We start from the raw sequence: 19,246 nt of genomic DNA, 5'->3' as shown, positions 1-19,246 counted from the left end.
TAGGAGGAAAATTAAGTACTTGGAGAGGGCCTGCATGCAGACTCCACACAGGGTCATGGCTCAGACTGAAACTCTCCTTCCCAGAACAGTGAGGAAGCAGTGCTAGTCAACACAACGCCACCACTGCCTAGTATACTGCAAGTCCTTCATTGTATTTCTGCACACTGTTCTCAAGGAAATTGATATAATTACACTACCTCAACCTTATGATATGTGGCAGGATGTGGAAACCGTGCTGTTTTACATAGTTTGTACATTTTATGACTTTTAGGATTCAAACTTACTTACATTCACAGCAAGGCAGTATAGCAAACCCTAATCCTTCAGTACTATCTAAAATTAAAGTGCAGTTTGTATGCAAATGCTTCATTTCCCTTTTGTAAAATACAGGGAAAGAAAAAGAGGCTTTTTGAAGTCCATTGTATTCTGCCTCAAAATACTGTGAAGTCTATAATATGCTTATTTACATTTAGATTTGTAGAAAACTGGAGTGTGTGAGATAATGGAAAGGAATAATTCATTTCATCTGACAAGAACAAATGTCATCCTATTTAATGTCTTCATAAATTATTGGGTAAATTTACGAATTTGTGTGACACGTAATATTTTCATTGACATATTTGGTGGCAATATTATGATAAATCTTTTAGGGTGTCTTTTAAAAAAAAAGATTCTCAAAAAATTAGTCTAGAACTGGGCATATTAATGAACCAGAACCCCGGTGTGTTCCCTCACATTTTACGATGCACAGAATTTGGGTTTGTTTCCTTTCTCTTTGTATTTCTTGATATCACGTCTAACTGGTGTAACTCCTTTTGAGATTTCTGATGGTCACACTTTCTTCTATTTGATTAGCTTTGATCCCTGATTTTAAATGTTAGGTTTCAGATATCTCATTGTGTATAAAAATAAGTTTTCATATACAAAGGGAAGATGTGAAAATGTTTCAGAACACGCTAATGTCTTCCTAGTCTATCTAGCCTGACATTTTTAGAATTTATTCTTTGTTACTCCGTATAATTTTGAAGTTTCCGATTCATAAATTGATTATTAAAGTTTGACTGATTATTTAGATAGATAGATAGATAGATAGATAGATAGATAGATAGATAGATAGATAGATAGATAGATAGATAGATAGATTATTTGTTAACTATTGTCATAATTAATGATGGAAAAGTATAATTCTTTTCTGGGGACATATGATGGAACTCAGCCTGTGCAGTTTGCATCAGAATATTCATATTTAATGAACATTCTTCAATAGTTTGGCTTGGGAGTAAATGCAAAACACATTAAGTTAGAAAGCTAGCGTCTACGGTTAATTATTAGGTATTACTTATGTAACACACGCTAAGTTAGCTACTTAGCTTCAAAGGTTTTATGATAAAGCACACAATGGTTATACAGAGATCAACCACTGAGGTTACATATGAAAAAAATAACTACAGGGCATAGTGATGTTGTTTTCTACGGGTATAAAACTTTACATGTTGTAAACGAAAGTAAGTGAAGCCACTGCAAATACAGCAACCTTTAACCAATTCATCTCATGAATACAAAATTGACTTTAAGTCTAAAAGCAATACTTTAGAGTCAGATAAATGGTTAGGAGACTTAAGGCTGTAACGAAGCAGTCTGGGTAGAGAAAAATAATGTGAGACTTTACTTTGTATGCATATCAGGTTTAGAAAAGGGAAGGTTGTAAGTTTGCCTCAACTGACTGCTTTGAAGTTTGTGGTGCAATAGGTGTGTACTTTAAATCTTCTTGTTCTTTACTGTTATTGTTCACCTGGGTGGTGGTTTTATGCTTTCTTTCTTTTATGCTGATTAATTACTGTATGCCTTTGCTTTACATGTGTCCTTCTGAGGTGCATGCATTAAAAGAGAATTTTTTAACATAGAGCTGTACATCTGGTCTAAATCTTAAGTGCAATAGCATTACATCAAAAGGTATTTATCTGCTTTGACGTTAACCCAAATTATCTGCAACGTACAATATAAAGGTCCTACAAAAATTAAGCAGTAGTTTGAAATTGTCCATAAATGCCTGAAAATATTAAAATGTATGGCATCATGAATAGTAGTTCCATCTTCTTGTCTCACACTTTAACGAAAGGTAACATCTCCTTGTTAGTTGCATATTCATGACTCATTGCTAGACTATTTTGACAATGTATATTGACTGCATTTTTTGTGAAGAAGGTGATCCTCCCTCATAGAAGTTCCCATGAACTTCTAAAAGCAATAGACAGAATGAAGCCATGATAATCAGAGAAATAAAGCTGTCCAGTTCTGCCTCAAGCAGATCTTCAGATTTTCAGAGAGGTGACAGTAAACATTCAATCAGGACAAAAGGCTGTTAATTGATTCCCATTGGAAATTCAAATGTTTATATTAAAAAGTCATTTTATTCACATACATTTGAATTTGGATAAAATATTATATGCGGTACAATTATGTTTATATATGAGGTACTATGAATATCACTAGAGTAGTTTCATACAGACTGAACATTTCTTTATTTTCAGTATCGAGAAAAGTTTCAAGTTAATTAACCTCTCAAAAACAATACCTTGTGAGGTTCTCAATCTCCTCTGGAGTCTGTTTTTGTGTATTGTGGCTCTTATAAGCAAGTCTGTTTGTAGAGTATCTAGGGGCTGGTCGAAATTCCTTTGGGGGATATGTACTTAACTACTCTTTGAACATCTCAAAAGTTTTTACGCAGTCAGTTTGTTAGACTCCTTGTTTTCACAAGTTTGCTCGTAATAATTATAGTACTTCTTGTGATATAGTTTGAAATCTTTTTTGTCTTTTGTTGTTAATTTTAATATTTTTGGTAATCTCTCAAATGTACTTTACATATATTTATTTTTATGCCTCTTTGGATAAAGGAATCTACTAAATAATAATTTTGAACCAATCAATGATCATTACAATATAATAGTGGATTCATTTGTTCAGTTTGAGGGAAACTACAGAGACTCACATTTCAAAAGTTTATATAAAAGTGACTGAGAATCTGTCTCATGCACAGTGTTACCATTATAAGCTTTGAACACCCATAATCCTGAACTAGATTAAGCAGTTTTGGTGATGGAAGGATGGGCTTGTGGTGAAATTATTCGAGCCTCTGGCAACCACTGCATGACTACTTACAAGTGATTTTTCCAATTTTTGCGTGTGTAAATTTCCTGCAGCTCCACTCCGCACAATAGGCTGGAACAGACACAAAGTGTAAAGTACATGCTTCTCCCCTTTCTCAGTTAACATATTAGTTTGTACCTATGCAGAATATGAAACCCTACATTAACTAGTACCAGTATGTATGTATAACAAGAGATGAAAATAAGAACATTTGTCCTGAGCCCTCAGGCTAGTGCAGCAATTGTGTTGGCGCACAAATTCATTGTTTTTTTAATGGTGCCATTAGTAAGAATATCTGGTGAAGTGACAAATGCCTTTGATATCAAATGAAGCTACTGAAGAAGATATACTGTAGTGTGCCAGTTTTAAAAATGACCTGACACCTCTTGACTTGCTTAATGCCATACATGCTATGATGCTTCACTGAATTTACCCTGATATGTGGGTTGTGTGGCATATTTTTTTCGCCTTACATTGTGGACAGGACAAATAATTTTTTTTTAGTAAAAATGACTGATACTCAAAGGTGTACCACTAAAAACTGAACAGTCTTATCATCCTGGCCCAATAAATGGGAGCTGGAGCATCAAGTGAATTTTTCAATTGTAATTAATGACCTCACAACTGCAAAAGCTCAGAGGTGGGTTTTGTAAAAATTGGTGAAGTGACATTGGATCAGTTACTTACTACATTTGTTTTAAGTGATATTAAAAGGATATTTTGTTGTGGTAAGCAAAACGCTGAAAATCTTTTGCCATTTAACTAGAAATGAACAAAACAATATGTGTTATTAATGTTTTTTCTTAGTTTGGTTTGAAATGTTACATAATATATTGCTCTGTTCGTAATGATTATGATAAATGGACAATGCATTGTGAGGCTGAATTTGGGTTCACTAGGACAGTTCTTTCCTGGGCCCTAACATGCATAACATTGCCTCTGTTAAGTACAACTTAAACCAACTTTAAGGATACAGTAGACCCATACACTGGCCAGCTTGTCTGACTCAAGTGCTTTGTGGACAAATGTACATTTTGGAAAGAAAATATCATCAGCTTAATACTGGCTAAATATTAGGTGGATCAAGCAGAATCTTACCGCAGCACTATGTTCCCTAAGTCTTCTTTTCCATTAAAGACACTGCAATCTTTTTTTCCATTCACAACTAGCAGGAGAGAACACGGGAAAAACTGGTCACAAAAAACTGCTGTTGCTAAAGCCACCCTTCCCCAAAAAGGACCACAATTAATGCATTGTTTCAATGCAGCATACTTCTACTACCTGGAGTCAGCAGGTAAAGTGAGATAAAGACAATGATGAAGAGTACGTCAAGAAAAAAGAAAGAGGTGAAAGTTTGCCCTAAACGACCACAAAACATTTTAAAAAAGAGCAGAGTTTTACTTGTGTACACATCAAGGTTTTCAAACTGATTTCACTGTAAAGGAAACTGTGGAGAGGACTTCTAGGCAGGTAGGTGTTTGCTAACTGCAGATGGTAGTTGTTTTAGATACAGAAAACTACTTCTGTTGTATGATTGCATTGTAAAATAGGAAAATGATCTACTGTATATCAACACAACGTAGTCTTTGAGGTAGAAGAGGAAATGAGGCAATAAGAGGTTTTAGCTTCTTGCTATAGTCAGTGAATATTGGCCTACAGTTCAATTAAGAGTTCTATCAAAGATGTCAGGAGAAAATCACCAATAATGAAAACAAAATCTATATTAAAGTCAATATGGTCACTTCAAAGGTAGTGAGAAATATCTATCTACCAATCAGTCCACGTGTCAGCAAGCAAAACTAGGTCTTAATTTGATATATGGTACTCCTCCACCTCATTTCAGAATATAAAATGATCTGATGATAGCAGCTAAAATAACTTATCATGTGGCCATCTTATTTATTAACCACAAAGATAAAAGGCTTTGTGGTATATTAGAACTTGTTGTAAAGCATATTGGCTGGTGTCAGAATTGATCTGCATTATTTCAGATGGCATGTGGTATTTTAAATGCAATCTACAGTATATTATGAGAAAAACAAATTACAGTACCTCAATGCATTGTCATTTTTAAGAAGGAAAAAGGTGTTTTCTAGCAATACATAATTATTATTCTGCTCTTAAATTAAAACTGATTGGTCTCTGTGTAAAGATACTCCAGGAATATTAAAAAAATGAGCTTTACTTAGGGTCATTGTGCTTGAATTACTTTATTGGGCTTAAAGCACTATTGCTTATGAAGATGTTCAGTTTGTCTGGTAATTTATGATTTACTCCATTTAGGTCCATTTAGGGTATTTAGGTCTAAATATCACTTAGTCTAAAATTCAATTAATACAGTTTTGTAATGTGGTGATAACTCCCTACTTCTTCAATGGCCCAGAAGCACTTCCTCTAGGATACAGCATAGCTCTAGAAGCATTCCCGGGCCCGACATAAAAGCAGTCCACTGCCTCACATTAGTGAGAGTCAGGAGACAGCGGGCAACACTCAGTGGAGGCAGACAAGCAGGATGAATTGTTTGATTTGTGTATAATTGTTGCATTTATTGCGCTTGTACAACTGGTCTTGAAGTAGTGATCGTGAAGATGTGCTTTATTATGTCTTTTGTTTTATTAGTACATGGTATCATACTGTAGTGAAACAGTAATCAAATAAAAGAAAAAAGACAAAAACTTCTTTCTAATGGAATAATGTGTAAATATGACATAGTGCAGACATTGTGGCAAAGCAGCTATTTACTGGGGGTGCGAACTAAAGTGTGCACTGCGGAGTGTAATATAAAACCCTGGGCTTGTGGGAATATGGAAGGAGTTGACTAGTAAGATGATAATATGAAGAGGTTATTACAAATTGTACTAATTGTGGATCTCAAGAGTAAACGCATCAGTGTATTTCAGATTAATTGAATTCTCTCATGCTGGAGCATTGTTTATCACATTTCATGGATCCCTCATCCCAATCTCAAAGCCACTCATTGTCTGGGTACACTTTATATTCACTTCCATTTCTGCATCCATCACCAAAGCCATGTGATGTTAGGTGACTCAATATTAGTGCAGGACTAATTCTAAGGAAGGATCCAGTCACCCATGACACAGAATTGGATTATGTGGGTAAGAGCATATATTTATGTATCTGAGGATTGCATGTTTGTGGCCCAACTATCAATGTTGAATAAAACTGACAGTTTGGCTGACTATGCTACCCAGTGATAATACTATGAGCTCTAAAACTCAGTTACTTAAACAGTATTAATTTTATTTCTTTTTTAACCAGGTTCTTGTTTTGTCTTTTTTGAGAGTCAAGGCAGGAACTGTCAAAAATTGGGGCCTGTAAGCCCATTGGGGCATTCCTTGTGTGATTTTGGGCTCTACGAGAAATACATTGTTGTTTTTCCTTCTGTCATCTATCTTACATTCACAATCTCAAACCAAAAAAAAAGGCAGGCATGGGACTCACCACTCTGCTAAAGAGAGCCCCTCTTTAAAGGAGTGAAGAAACCTAAGGAACCCTACACCACTATCTGTGGTCAGTTTCCTACTTTACACTTTACAGTTTAATCTGGAAACTTCAAGCCTTGTCCTGCTCCACGACCTTCCTCCTTGGTATAGCATCCAAACTCCAAACCTCTCATGTCACTTCTACCCAAGATTGCACTTCCTGCACCCCACTACACCAACCAGTGTCCTTTTCTCAATTACCATAAAGCACCTTTAATTTATAACTCCAATTCAGTGCAGTTTTCAGATTAAAACAAAAGAGAAAGTCTTAATGATAAAAAAAGTTAAAATTGGAAAACTACAAGCAAACGTTACAAAAGGTCCTATACAACCCAGTAGCATTTCCCTTTCTGTGCTTTCCCACTTTCCAATTGTTGTCTTCTGTTTCCCTGCCTTGTTTTGGTCCACCTGCTCAGCTGTTATTTATATGCTTAATCAACTTTACCTGGAAGAAATTAAGAAGTATCAACCCCTTATCAATAAAAAATGAAACTGTTCTAAACCACCTAAGGGGGGCACGGTGGCGCAGGGGGTAGCGCTGCTGCCTTGCAGTACGGAGACCTGGGTTCACTTCCCGGTCCTCCCTGTGTGGAGTTTGCATGTTCTCCCCGTGTCTGCGTGGGTTTCCTCCCACAGTCCAAAGACATGCAGTTTAGGTGGATTGGTGATTCTAAATTGGCCCTAGTGTGTGCTTGGTGTGTGGGTGTGTTTGTGTGTGTCCTGTGGTGGGTTGGCACCCTGCCCGGGATTGGTTCCTGCCTTGTGCCCTGTGTTGGCTGGGATTGGCTCCCGTGACCCTGTGTTCGGATTCAGCGGGTTGGAAAATGGATGGATGGATAAACCACCTATGAAAACATAAAGAATGAACTATTCAAATCCGTCATAATTAGCTAATTGTACAAAAAAAGGTGAACAACAATCTTAAAACAAAGCAAACAATTCAAATTATCATTAACAAACCTGAATAATCCTAACCTATTTAACTCAAGTATCAACACAATGCCACATTCCCTAGTAATGCTTTGGTTTTTTTTTTAACAAAGTATGTTTACTTCATGTGTCCTTTAAAAGTGTGTTTCCAAATACAGACTTAAATATGTCAGAGTGGAAAATCTTATTTTAGAATGTGGGCTCAAGGTGTAAAAGACACAGACGCTACCTACGTGATGTATTATGTGATGGTGTGTAACATAATGACACTCTTCACCCACACTTTCCTTTGTGTGTCTAGAAAGGTAAACAACCAAAAGGTGATGTTCTGCTTATTCTAATGCATACTATACACATTTTACACAATGTCTTTGTGGCTTCCTATTAGTGTTTCATGTGCTTGCAGTGTTTTATCTTTGTATATTCTTTTGTTCGCGTACTTACAATACTAATGTCCATTCATCCTACCGTTCAGGGCTGAGGGGAGCCACAGGCTATCCCAGAAGCACATTGTGAAAAACATAGAGAACAGACTTTGTAAATGCAGAGCTATTAATATAAATCTGGCTGGCTGAAATGGACATGCTGGCACTGGATTGCAAAATGCTTTCATTTAATTGTAGGGGGTTACCTTGAATTAGTTCCAAATCTAATACCACTGCTGTTGGATGAATATTTCACCTGTCCTTCACAATTACACTGTATTGCTTATAAAATGTGCTTTGAAATATTTTCTTAGCCTATATGAAACACATTCTGCACACAACCTGGTATGAGATTCAGACCTAAGAAACAGGAGGCAGAAGCTCCAACCATGGTGCAGCTGTCGTACATTAAAGTATTTTGTAATATGTGTTGAGAAATCACTCATCATTTTGAAAAGTCTCAGCCTGCAATGACAGAATACACAATGGCAGGTACGATTCTACCTTCTTCAAACTGTTTGACTTTTTTCTTCAGATTATCAATAACTGTCCTCATTAAATGTTGTGATAGAGGAACAAATGAAATTAAATAAGTTCGGGTTCAAAGACAAAAGAACCCAATTTATTGAAGCAATCGTTACATGGTGTGTGAGTGCGCACTACCAGCTTGACTGTAGTAGAGTCTGAAACAAGTTGTTTTGCTCCCATTGAGGACTAGAGACAACAGAGCTTCTTGCTGGCTCCTCATTTATAATGCCTACACAGGTTGGACATGTCAGATTTAGGTCAAAGTTTGTGACAGTGACTTCTGGTCTTTGAAGGAAACAGACGGGCACATAGTTATTCAATTTTAGCCACAATCCCTTCCTGTTTCCCAGTTAATTCAGTCCCTGTAAACTAGACAGAATTATAACATCGGTGACAGAGTATAGACATGTGAGCCTCTGTGTTTTTAAGGAAACTACTAATTGTTACACATAAGTAATCATCCAAACAGTACAGCCTGAGAACAAAGGTAAGACTTCATAACAGCAATGTCAAACCTGTTCTTTTGCTAGTGTGTTTTGGAAAGGGAGACATGAATAAAGATCAAAGCCTTCCACGATGGATGTCTCAGGAAGATCTGTTGTATCTTCTGGTTCGAGAAAATCTCTAATGAAGATCTTTACAAGAAAAATAAGACCCAGAGTTTGGTGTTGGAGATCATGCGCCGATGCTTCAGATGGTTTGGCCACGTCCTCAGAATGGACCAGAACAGTATACGTAAAGTTGCTCTGAGATGGACACCACCTGGAAAGTGCAAACATGGCCAGCCTAAAACAACCTGGAGGCAAACTGTGGCAAATGAGCTGAAAGAGATGAACCTAACATGGGGTGAAGCAGAACACGTAGCTCAAAACAGGAACAGATGGAGGCCAACTTTTGATAACTTATGTGCCTTTCAACACCAAGAGAATTAATCTAATCTATTTGTGTGTGGTTAGCTGATTGGTAAATTGTGTAAATATCATTTGTTTACAGATGTTAAGTTTTTCACTTCAACTACATGACTTGGAAGCTTGCTTGGTAGATTTCCACATCTAGACTTCCATACTGAGCTTTATCCCATAATTTCCAACAGCATCCTTGAGTATGTGATGGATTATTTCAATGAAAGAATTCAGTTGGATTAACTTTATCGATACCTTCATGAATTTTGTAAAGCTGTATTGGGTGTCAATAATAGTAAGTAAGACTGTGGTGCTTCAGTTTTCTTGACATGTTAGAAAAGAGGTATGACCACAGAATCATCTTCTCTTCACATCTTCTACTGCTGGTCCTTTTTATACCATGGAAGGCAACATTAAACAAACATTTCTACTGTGGAGCCAACCCGGACACAGACAGGCGGACATGTTGTTTTTCACCACCACACGTTTATTATATACACTATTTACAATTATTCTATAGGTCACACAGACCCCAGTCAATGGTCACTCAGACCCAGTTCAGTGCACAATACCCCAAATCCAAAGTCCTGGCCACAAATGCCTTTCTTCGGGCCGCCTCCACACCTCCTCTGTGCTTCGTCCTTCCTCCTCCCGACTCCAGCCTCGAATGAAGGGAGACGGCCCCTTTTATACATGACCCGGATGAGCTCCAGGTGCTTCCGACACTCCCCTGTTGGCCACGCCCCAGCGTGGCGGAAGTGTCGGCTGTTCTCCTGGTAGCTCTCCGGGTATCCTCCAAAGTCTTCCCCCCAGCACTTCCTGGTGTGGTGGAAGTGCTGGGGTAACAGGTCCCCAAGGCATTGGAGCGCCTCCTGGCGGTGACCACGGGCCCCTACAGGGTGGAGCTTCCATGCCCTGTACCCGTGGCCCCCAGAGCAACCAGGAAGGCTACCCCCACGTGATCCAGGGTGGGCGCAGACCCACATCCGGTCCCTCATGACGTCCCAGCCGGGTCATGGCCCCTGGCATCCCTGACACTACATGCATAATATTACTCTCTTTAGTTAAATTGCTTTTACATTTTTTGCTTAACCAGTGTTAGATTTTCTTTTAGTAGTGGAACCAAACTTTGAATATTATTTTAGTTTTTTCAGTCCATCCCTTCATTTTCAGACAATGACTGCTACTTATCAGAAAAAAGGAGTCAAAAAATCTCCCATATCTATCCTTGTTTTCTTAAGTCATTTTCTCCAGATAGAGTTGTTGGAAGGAGGAGATTATTTCTTCAATAATGAACCCAGAGGCTGGAGCTACACTTGGGTAGGGTGGCAGTCAATCACTATGCCACTTTTGGACATACACAGTTACTCAAATTGGACTGATTTAATGACATCACTCATCCAAAGATTATGTCATTGTAATGGGGAAGTAATCTATAACAGTAGATCACAGAGCAAGACTACCAGAAAGGTCCTGCCGGCTTCTCACAGCTAGCACCTCAGCAGGGAACCAAAATATCTCCCACATGCTGTACACTAGAATGCAAACTACTTTGTCAATGTGCTGCCTTCTATTTAGCTGAACTATTTATGTATTAGTTTACAATTATATGTGGCACTGTGGATTTAGTTAATGTCTCACATAGCCAAAGTCCAGGGTTCAAACTCTTGCACCTGGACATTGTCGATGTAAAATTAGTAAGTTCTCCTAGAGTTTATGTAGGTTTCTTCTTCCATAGACTCAAAGGTGTGTGCTTTAGGCTGACTGGATTCTCAGTGTTGGTCCTTTGTGGGAGTTTGAATGTAAATACCCTGCAATAAACTGACACCTCCCTAAGATGTTTTCTGCTTAACTCAAATTCTCCTGGGATAGGTTTTTGTAGAAGTTACTCTGAAATGGATTAAAAGGGTATGAGAATGTATTTATTTGGTAATTTCTGTGTAAGAAATCTACTTTTTAAAAACAAATTGCAATACTTTTTCAAGCTAACCACCTTTCCATCTGTTGTATGAATGCATTTTGTTCATCACTTTGTCTTTGTGACTTAATCTTAGCAGCATCAGGTGTAAGGTATAACCCAACCCTGGAAGCAAATCCACAGCTGTTCATTTTAAATGAACTTAACACGTACAAGTTTAAATGTGAAAAGTAAAAAAAAAGTACCTGAAACAAATCTGGATAACATAAAACTCCACTCAAACAAAGCTGCAATTGAACCCAGGTCCCTAAAATTGTGCCAGTAGCATTAACCACTACAGTTGAAAGGGTGCATAGATCATTCTGGACTTTAAATTCATTGTGTTTATGCTTAATTCTAGAATACTCGACTCCAGCATTCGCCTTAGAAAAAACTCTTCATTATTTTAATGCTGACAATTTATTGATATCACAAAACAGACTTTCCCACTGCAAAAACGATTTTCAAGGACCAGGCAATTTTTCCTATATCAGGAGCTCAGGCCATTAGTACCTGGTAGGTAGTTCCTTTTTGTAGCTCCTATTCCAGGGCATGTATTTTTCCTTCAAACCACAAATATTGTGGGTGGAGCTCAGACAATGAATTGAGCCGATTGGTTAACCACACGCACTAGCACCATCTTACAAATCTGTTAGTATTTTATACTTTAGAAAGTTATCAGTGAAGATAGTGCACCACGCTTCTCACTGCATCATCCTTCATAGCCATCACCCTGGTGTGCCATGCTGCCAAATAATGCCCTCCATGAAGCTATGATTGCTTTGAAGCAATAAGGTGGTGAGATGCCCCATTGCACCACACTTTGCACTGCATCAAAGCAATAAGCACATCCAAGCAACGGGGTGCCCTGTGAATTCCAGAACGTTTCACCCCATCACTCTTCTTTGCATGTTACATATTTTGCATAAAGATTACAGTTGCTGTTGTGCAGTGGGATGGCAACCCACTAAACTGGCCAGGAAACTCAAGTGAATCAAGGGCTTGGTCACAGAAGAACTCAGTTACTGAAAATGCCTATAAAGGATACCACCGGTCCAAATATTTTTTAAATGAAAATATATTTGGGTAATTTTTTGAGTGGTTAATAGGCAGATTGTTTAGACTGCTATTAGCAATTTTGAATTTTTTTTTTATGTTTTCATTTTCAGGTGAAGAATCGCCCTGCATGTTGACTATTCGAGTGCCCCGTAACACCTCATGGAGATTCACCAAATTATCTAATGGCATAATAAACTGTTCAGTAAACTTCTGTGAGCAACCCAGCGTGAGATGGTGTAAAGTGGCTCAAGATAACATCTGCAATGAAATAAATGAAACAGACTCACTTAAGACAGAGTGGAGACTGTTAACTGGCACATCTGGGATCTTTTTTCTTACTTTTTTAAGTATTACAGTAAATGACACCGGGAGTTACCGCTGCAAAGCAACTGCAAATAATTCAGTACAAAGTGTTATCAGCCATTCAATTGCTGTCAGTGTCAACGGTGAGTTTCTGATAATTTCATTTTAGTGCAAATAGGGGCAAACGTTTTCATATAGAATGTTTGAAAAGTTCTGTTGTGCTTTATATAACACAATTTTTGCAATTATCATTTCTGCATTTATAAATATGAATATGACTGTAAGGTACAATCAAATTTTAAAAATCAGATTTTGCATGGTTATTGTTTACTTTTTTATACTGGTAAAAATAAAATTATATTCCATCAGCTTACTTACCTTAAGTATAACATGACATTTATGCTCATTTCAATTAATGTGTACTGTACAATGGACTAGTACTGTCAGGATAGGCTCCAGTCTTGTGTGTAGTCCATCAACCATGTTTGAAAATGGCATGCCTTTTCTGCACTTACTGTATCAGTATGAATGCGATTGTAAGATGTAGTTACATTCTATGTCAGTTCCTAAATTTTCATGCAGCTCTCCATTTTCTGAAGCCATCTCTTCCATTATAGGGTCATAGGAAGCTGAAGTCTGTCCTGCCAGCATCAGGGACAAAGCAGAGAACAAACTTAGTCATGACTCCAGTCCACTGCAGGGCAAACCCATGCATACTCTATATACTGTATGAATGTCCACACTCACTCTTAATTGGCCTTTTTGACACGACAATGGGGCAACACGAATGTACAGAAAACCCACACAGGAGGCGACAGCATACAAACTGTCCAGAAAGTGACGGAGCTGAGAATCCAACCCAGGTTTCCAAATTTAAAAGAAAAAAATAATCTGTTGGGTAATTCATTCTGAAACACTGTGTGACAAACAGCAATTCAATTAACTTACCTGGATATGAACTATGAAAATGACTTTGTAAATATAGCTTTGAAATTGTAAAGGGTCTTCAGATGGAATTCAAAATAGAAAGAAACTATGCAATAAAAAGGATGTTAAAGCAAATTAGTGATGAAACACTGCTTGCTATTTTCTATTTCACTTGTTTTTTACAAAGAAGTTTGAATCTATAAGGCAGCTTTAACTGAAAACTGACGAATTCAAGAAATGTAAAGAAATTGTTAAGACACAAATGACTGTATGAAATAGATGACATGAAGTAAACATGGATTCATTTCTCCAGCTCATCACTTTTCAGTAGCATTTATATAGACACCACAGGTGGGCAATCGCACCCAGGCCCATTCATGGTTTATGTTTAGCATTATGTTTAGACTTTATTGTTCACTAGTGTTGGTCGACAAATTTTGCCAAAGAAATTTTTTGTAATTGTAATGTCTTTTTGTATGGGCTAGTATGTGACATTTGCGTAATATATAAGCCTAACCCTTTAACAGTATTACCCAGAGTTCTGTGCAGTTGATGGAAAGAGGAAGGAGTGAAGAATCCATGTGGTTTAGTGTTGTGCATTTGGAAGCAGTTTAAGGGAGGTGAATACTTGCTATCAAATCTGCAGGGGGCAAGCCTCAGTAAACTCAAGTTTCCTGGTCCTGTTAACAAGAAACTGACTTTTGTGATATTTAATTCATTTAATTTTATTTCAGGGAGGCACAGTGGTGTAGTGGTCAGCATTGCGGCTTCACATCTCAGATCACTTGTTTGGCCACAAAAATCAGTCTAGCATGTAATGTCATGAAATGGCCACCAGGGACATTTAAAATTAGATTTGCACCATCATTGTATACTGAAAACTAGTTTAGTTCCTCCTTCCCCCTTGACTTCAATGCGTTTTTTTAGAATTTGATGAAATCCCTAAACATTTTTCTAATTTCACTCATAGTTATTGTTCACGTGTTTCCCTACTTGACATTAGAATGAAAAGGGTAGTGGTGTTATTATTCCCAGATCTCTATATAGCTTAATTGTGACTACTGATTATATCTATATATATATATAAAATCCAACGCCTGTCTGTCTGTATAAAACAGATTTAGATCAGGTTTTTTTCTAGAATCTGCTTGAACATTCCAGTTGATTTTGCGACTTCTCTCATCGCGCTAAGAATCATAGTTCACTTGCAGGGGAGATTCATTCGTGCTAATCCAAGCGAGAGGCTGCGGGCCGAGGGGAGGGGAAAGCGTGACTTCATGAGTAAGGAGCTGTCGTGTTTCAGTACTATGAAGCCGCAGGGGATGGCTAGTATATATATATATATATATATATATATATATATATATATATGATTATATATATATTGACACATCTCATTTATAATGGTCATTTTGTAATTGGATTTAATTTGATTTCATAAAATGGAGCTTTTTTACACTAGGGCCGTCAAATTCCAGTTATGCCACTGACATTACTGCTTTCATTTTATTTACTTTGTCGACTTTGTGTTACCTTTACAAAAATTAAATACATCTTAAAACATTTTCAAAATTACATTAAATATAATAAAATTATATATTTAATATATTAAATTATATTACTGTGTATATGCATATATTCTAAAATATGGTATAAAATACTACAAGAATATATATACAACCCCGATTCCAGTGAAGTTGGGACGTTGTGTAAAACGTAAATAAAAACAGAATGCAATGATTTGCAAATCCTTTTCAACGTATTTTCAACTGAATACACTACAAAGACAAGATATCGAATGTTCAAACTGATAAACTTTATTGTTGTTTTGCAAATTGTCACTCATTTTGAATTTGATGCCTGCAACACGTTCTAAAAAAGCTGGGACAGGGACATGTTTACCACTGTGTTATATCACCTTTCCTTTTAACAACACTCAATAAGCGTTTGGGAACTGAGGACACTAATTGTTGAAGCTGTGTAGGTGGAATTCTTTCCCATTCTTGCTTGATGTACAACTTCAGTTGCTCAACAGTCCGGGTCTCCGTTGTCGTATTTTGCGCTTCATAATGCGCCACACATTTTCAGTGGGAGACAGGTCTGGACTGCAGGGCAGGCCAGTCTAGTACCCGCACTCTTTTACTACGAAGCCACCCTGTTGTAACACATACAGAATGTGGCTTCGCATTGTCCTGCTGAAATAAGCAGGGATGTCCCTGAAAAAGGCGTCGCTTGGATGGCAGCATATGTTGCTCCAAAACCTGTATGTACCTTTCAGCATTAATCATGCCTTCACAGATGTGCACCCATGCCATGGGCACTAACACCCCCCCCATACCATCACAGATGCTGGCTTTTGAACTTTGATAACAATCCGGATGGTTCTTTTTCTCTTTGGCCCGCAGGACACGACATCCATGACTTCCAAAAACAATTTGAAATGTGGACTCGCCAGACCACAGCACACTTTTTCACTTTGCATCAGTCCATCTCAGATGATCTCGGGCCCAGAGAAGCCGGCGGCGTTTCTGTGTGTTGTTGATATATGGCTTTCGCTTTGCATGGTAGAGTTTTAACTTGCACTTGTGGATGTAGCGACGAACTGTGTTAACTGACAATGGTTTTCTGAAGTATTCCTGTGCCCACATGGTAATATCCTTTACAGAATGATGCCGGTTTTTAATGCAGTGCCGCCTGAGTGATCGAAGGTCACGGCCATCCAGTGTTGGTATTCGGCCTTGCCGCTTACATGCAGAGATTTCTCCAGATTCTCTGAATCTTTTGATGATATTATGGACAGTAGATGATGAAATCCCTAGATTCCTTGCAATTGTACGTTGAGAAACGTTGTTCTTAAACTGCTGGACTGTTTGCCCATGCAGTTGTTCACAAAGTAGTGAACCTCGCTCCATCCTTGCTTGTGAGCGACTGAGCCTTTTGGGGATGCTCCTTTTATACCCAATCATGACAAACACCTGTTTCCAATTAACCTGTTCATAAAACACCTGTTTTGAACATTCCACAGGTGAATTTTCCCAGTCTTTTGCTGCCCCATCCCAGCTTTTTTGGAACGTGTTGCAGGCATCAAATTCAAAATGAGTGAAGATTTGCAAAACAACAATAAAGTTTATCAGTTTGAATATTAGATATCTTGTCTTTGTAGTGTATTCCATTGAATATAGGTTGAAATGGATTTGCAAATCATTGTATTCTGTTTTTTTTTTTACATCTTACACAACTTCCCGACTTCATTGGAATTAGGGTTGTATATATATTATAAAAAATATCTTGGGGTATACCTAAATGTATAGTAAAATATGTAAATTATTACCATTTTTGAATATGTCATCATAATTTCCCAAAAATATAAAAATATATTTATTAATTTATTTAAATATACAAGGAATAGTATATTTTATTTTTTAAGATATTGGTCATTTTTCTATATTGCAGTATATTTAAAAAAAATAATAACCTGGCTTTGAAAATACCATCCAATAGATATCTCATTGGTGTTTCTTATGTTGAGATCTATCCTTAACCAACTCTCACTGTGATACAGCACAAATTGTAAACTTACTAGAAAATAGCATAAGTAATAAGGTTGTAAGTTGCTGGCAGAGCTACTGACTTGAACTGTTTTTAGTGAGTTACAGGAAGTACAAATTACAGCAAACTGGAATCACTGGGAAGACGGTGTTTAGATGTTTCCAGGTAAAAAGATTAGACAGGGATGATCTTCCATGGGTCAGGGCACACAGGATATTTCATGTCTTATTCACAACATATTTGGAAATGTGTTTGTTACAACATAAATAAATATGGGAAATATGTTTCCTTATATTTCAGATATAATCTTAAAAATCTTGTAACCACATAAACATTACATTATATTGAACAACATCTTCACATATCTGTGGTATATAGCAACATGTTTCATTTTCATATAGGTAAAGAGCAACTTAAAGCTAGTCTGTAGAAGATTTTTTAGTTCAGGCTACTTTAATTCGGCTGCAATATATTAATGCAGATATTGAAAGGTTTGAAGGCATTGACTAAGGGTAGGTTTCTTTTTCCCTTTTTTTGTAATAAACCTCTTTAGACTGTAAGTATAATGAAAGGACAGTTTGAAGGGTAGCCAGGTCATATATAGGGCCTTTAAAACGTATTCAGTTGTTTAGATTTAAGGCAACCACAGCTAAATACTACATATGTACTGCACTTGGTGATGGTTCTTGCCATGTTTCTTTGTTTATAAGTATGCCTGTTTTTAGCCTTCATAACTCTAACCCCTCTAATATCTATAACATTTTTTACTTTTTTTTCAGATATTACTTCTTCACCTCCAGTGACATCTAATTCAAGTTCCACTTCAAGTAATATATTATCATTATTATCACTGTTACGTCTATCTTGAAATGCTTAATAATAAAACTTGTTTTTTCAACTTTCTCATATTTATTCCCTAGATTAGCATTTTAGTTCACTCAAAATAATCAAGGGTAAAAGCAAAGGAAGACCAGACATAGCATTTAACCTAAAGTTAGAATTTTGTAATTGTGTGTAATTAGGTGTTAATCAGGGCAGACTCACAGACGTGAGGTTTCTGTCCACTAAATGAACTGTGTAATGAACTTCTACATCCAGTTTTCAAGCATCTCCCTGGCTTTAAGTCAGGTTCTGTGGAAGGTCCAGGAAAAGGTGCTATAATTTTAAAAATAAAATGAATTAGCTTATGTGGTACATGGAAATTTAAATTCTACAGTATGTATTACACACTGCAGTGGGCTGGCGCCCTGCCCGGAGTTTGTTTCCTGCCTTGCGCCCTGTGTTGGCTGGGATTGGCTCCAGCAGACCACCGTGACCCTGTAGTTAGGATATAGCGGGTTGGATAATGGATGGATGTATTACATAGAATTGCCCTCAACAACAAATACTGTACAGAATATAGATTAGAGCCTTACAGAGCCCTGCCTCAAATAAACTGAACACTTTGGCAAAAATGAACTCTTTACATAATGCATTCAATGGCTCCTTCAATAAAAGTGTTAAATGATTTTTATAAATATTCCATTGTACTAATACAGAATTAACACAAAAGTGAAAGAATGTTTCATTTCTCGCAAACAGGTTGGAATGCTTAACAATTCTTAGAAAGAAATCAGTGAAAATATATTTCAGAAGTATGGGATTTTCACTGAATTCTGTACATTTGACAACATTGACCCTATATGTTGTAACTGCCTTCGCAGAAAGGCAGAAATATTTCTTTTTGATTCAGGATTTGCAGACAAAATGTGACTCAGAACCTAAGTGAAGTTTGTAAGTAAAAAGTCAGTGCTATCCTTTCTCAAAACCATATCTAGAAAATAAACAGAAACGCTTTTAACTAAAAATAAACATCAGAATAGAATTTTATGGGTTAAATAACCCCAGGAATGATGCGTACTTTAAACACTTAAAGAAAGTCAATGGAAAAAATTTTTTAAAAATTCCAATTACACCACTATAACCCTATAATGGGAGATGAACATGCAAACGAAGAACTATTAGAAGATGTCTGGC

At 37.1% G+C, this 19,246-nt stretch overlaps 1 protein-coding gene across 1 annotated transcript in view; it reads left to right on the top strand.

Annotated features, from left to right (window-relative positions):
* Positions 1-19,246, top strand: part of LOC120522898 — a 53,964-nt gene that overhangs the window by 17,502 nt on the left and 17,216 nt on the right. Inside the window, exons 2-3 of the mRNA XM_039743662.1 lie at positions 12,562-12,897; positions 18,010-18,057. Of these exons, the coding sequence (XP_039599596.1) occupies positions 12,562-12,897; positions 18,010-18,057 (384 nt within the window). The remainder of the gene's footprint in view (positions 1-12,561; positions 12,898-18,009; positions 18,058-19,246) is intronic.

Source organism: Polypterus senegalus, chromosome 2 (genome assembly GCF_016835505.1).
Source record: "Polypterus senegalus isolate Bchr_013 chromosome 2, ASM1683550v1, whole genome shotgun sequence".
In the NCBI taxonomy this organism is placed as follows: Eukaryota; Metazoa; Chordata; class Cladistia; order Polypteriformes; family Polypteridae; genus Polypterus; species Polypterus senegalus.
Note: the sequence above shows the minus strand (reverse complement) of the source record. Positions and strands in the feature narration are given on the sequence as shown.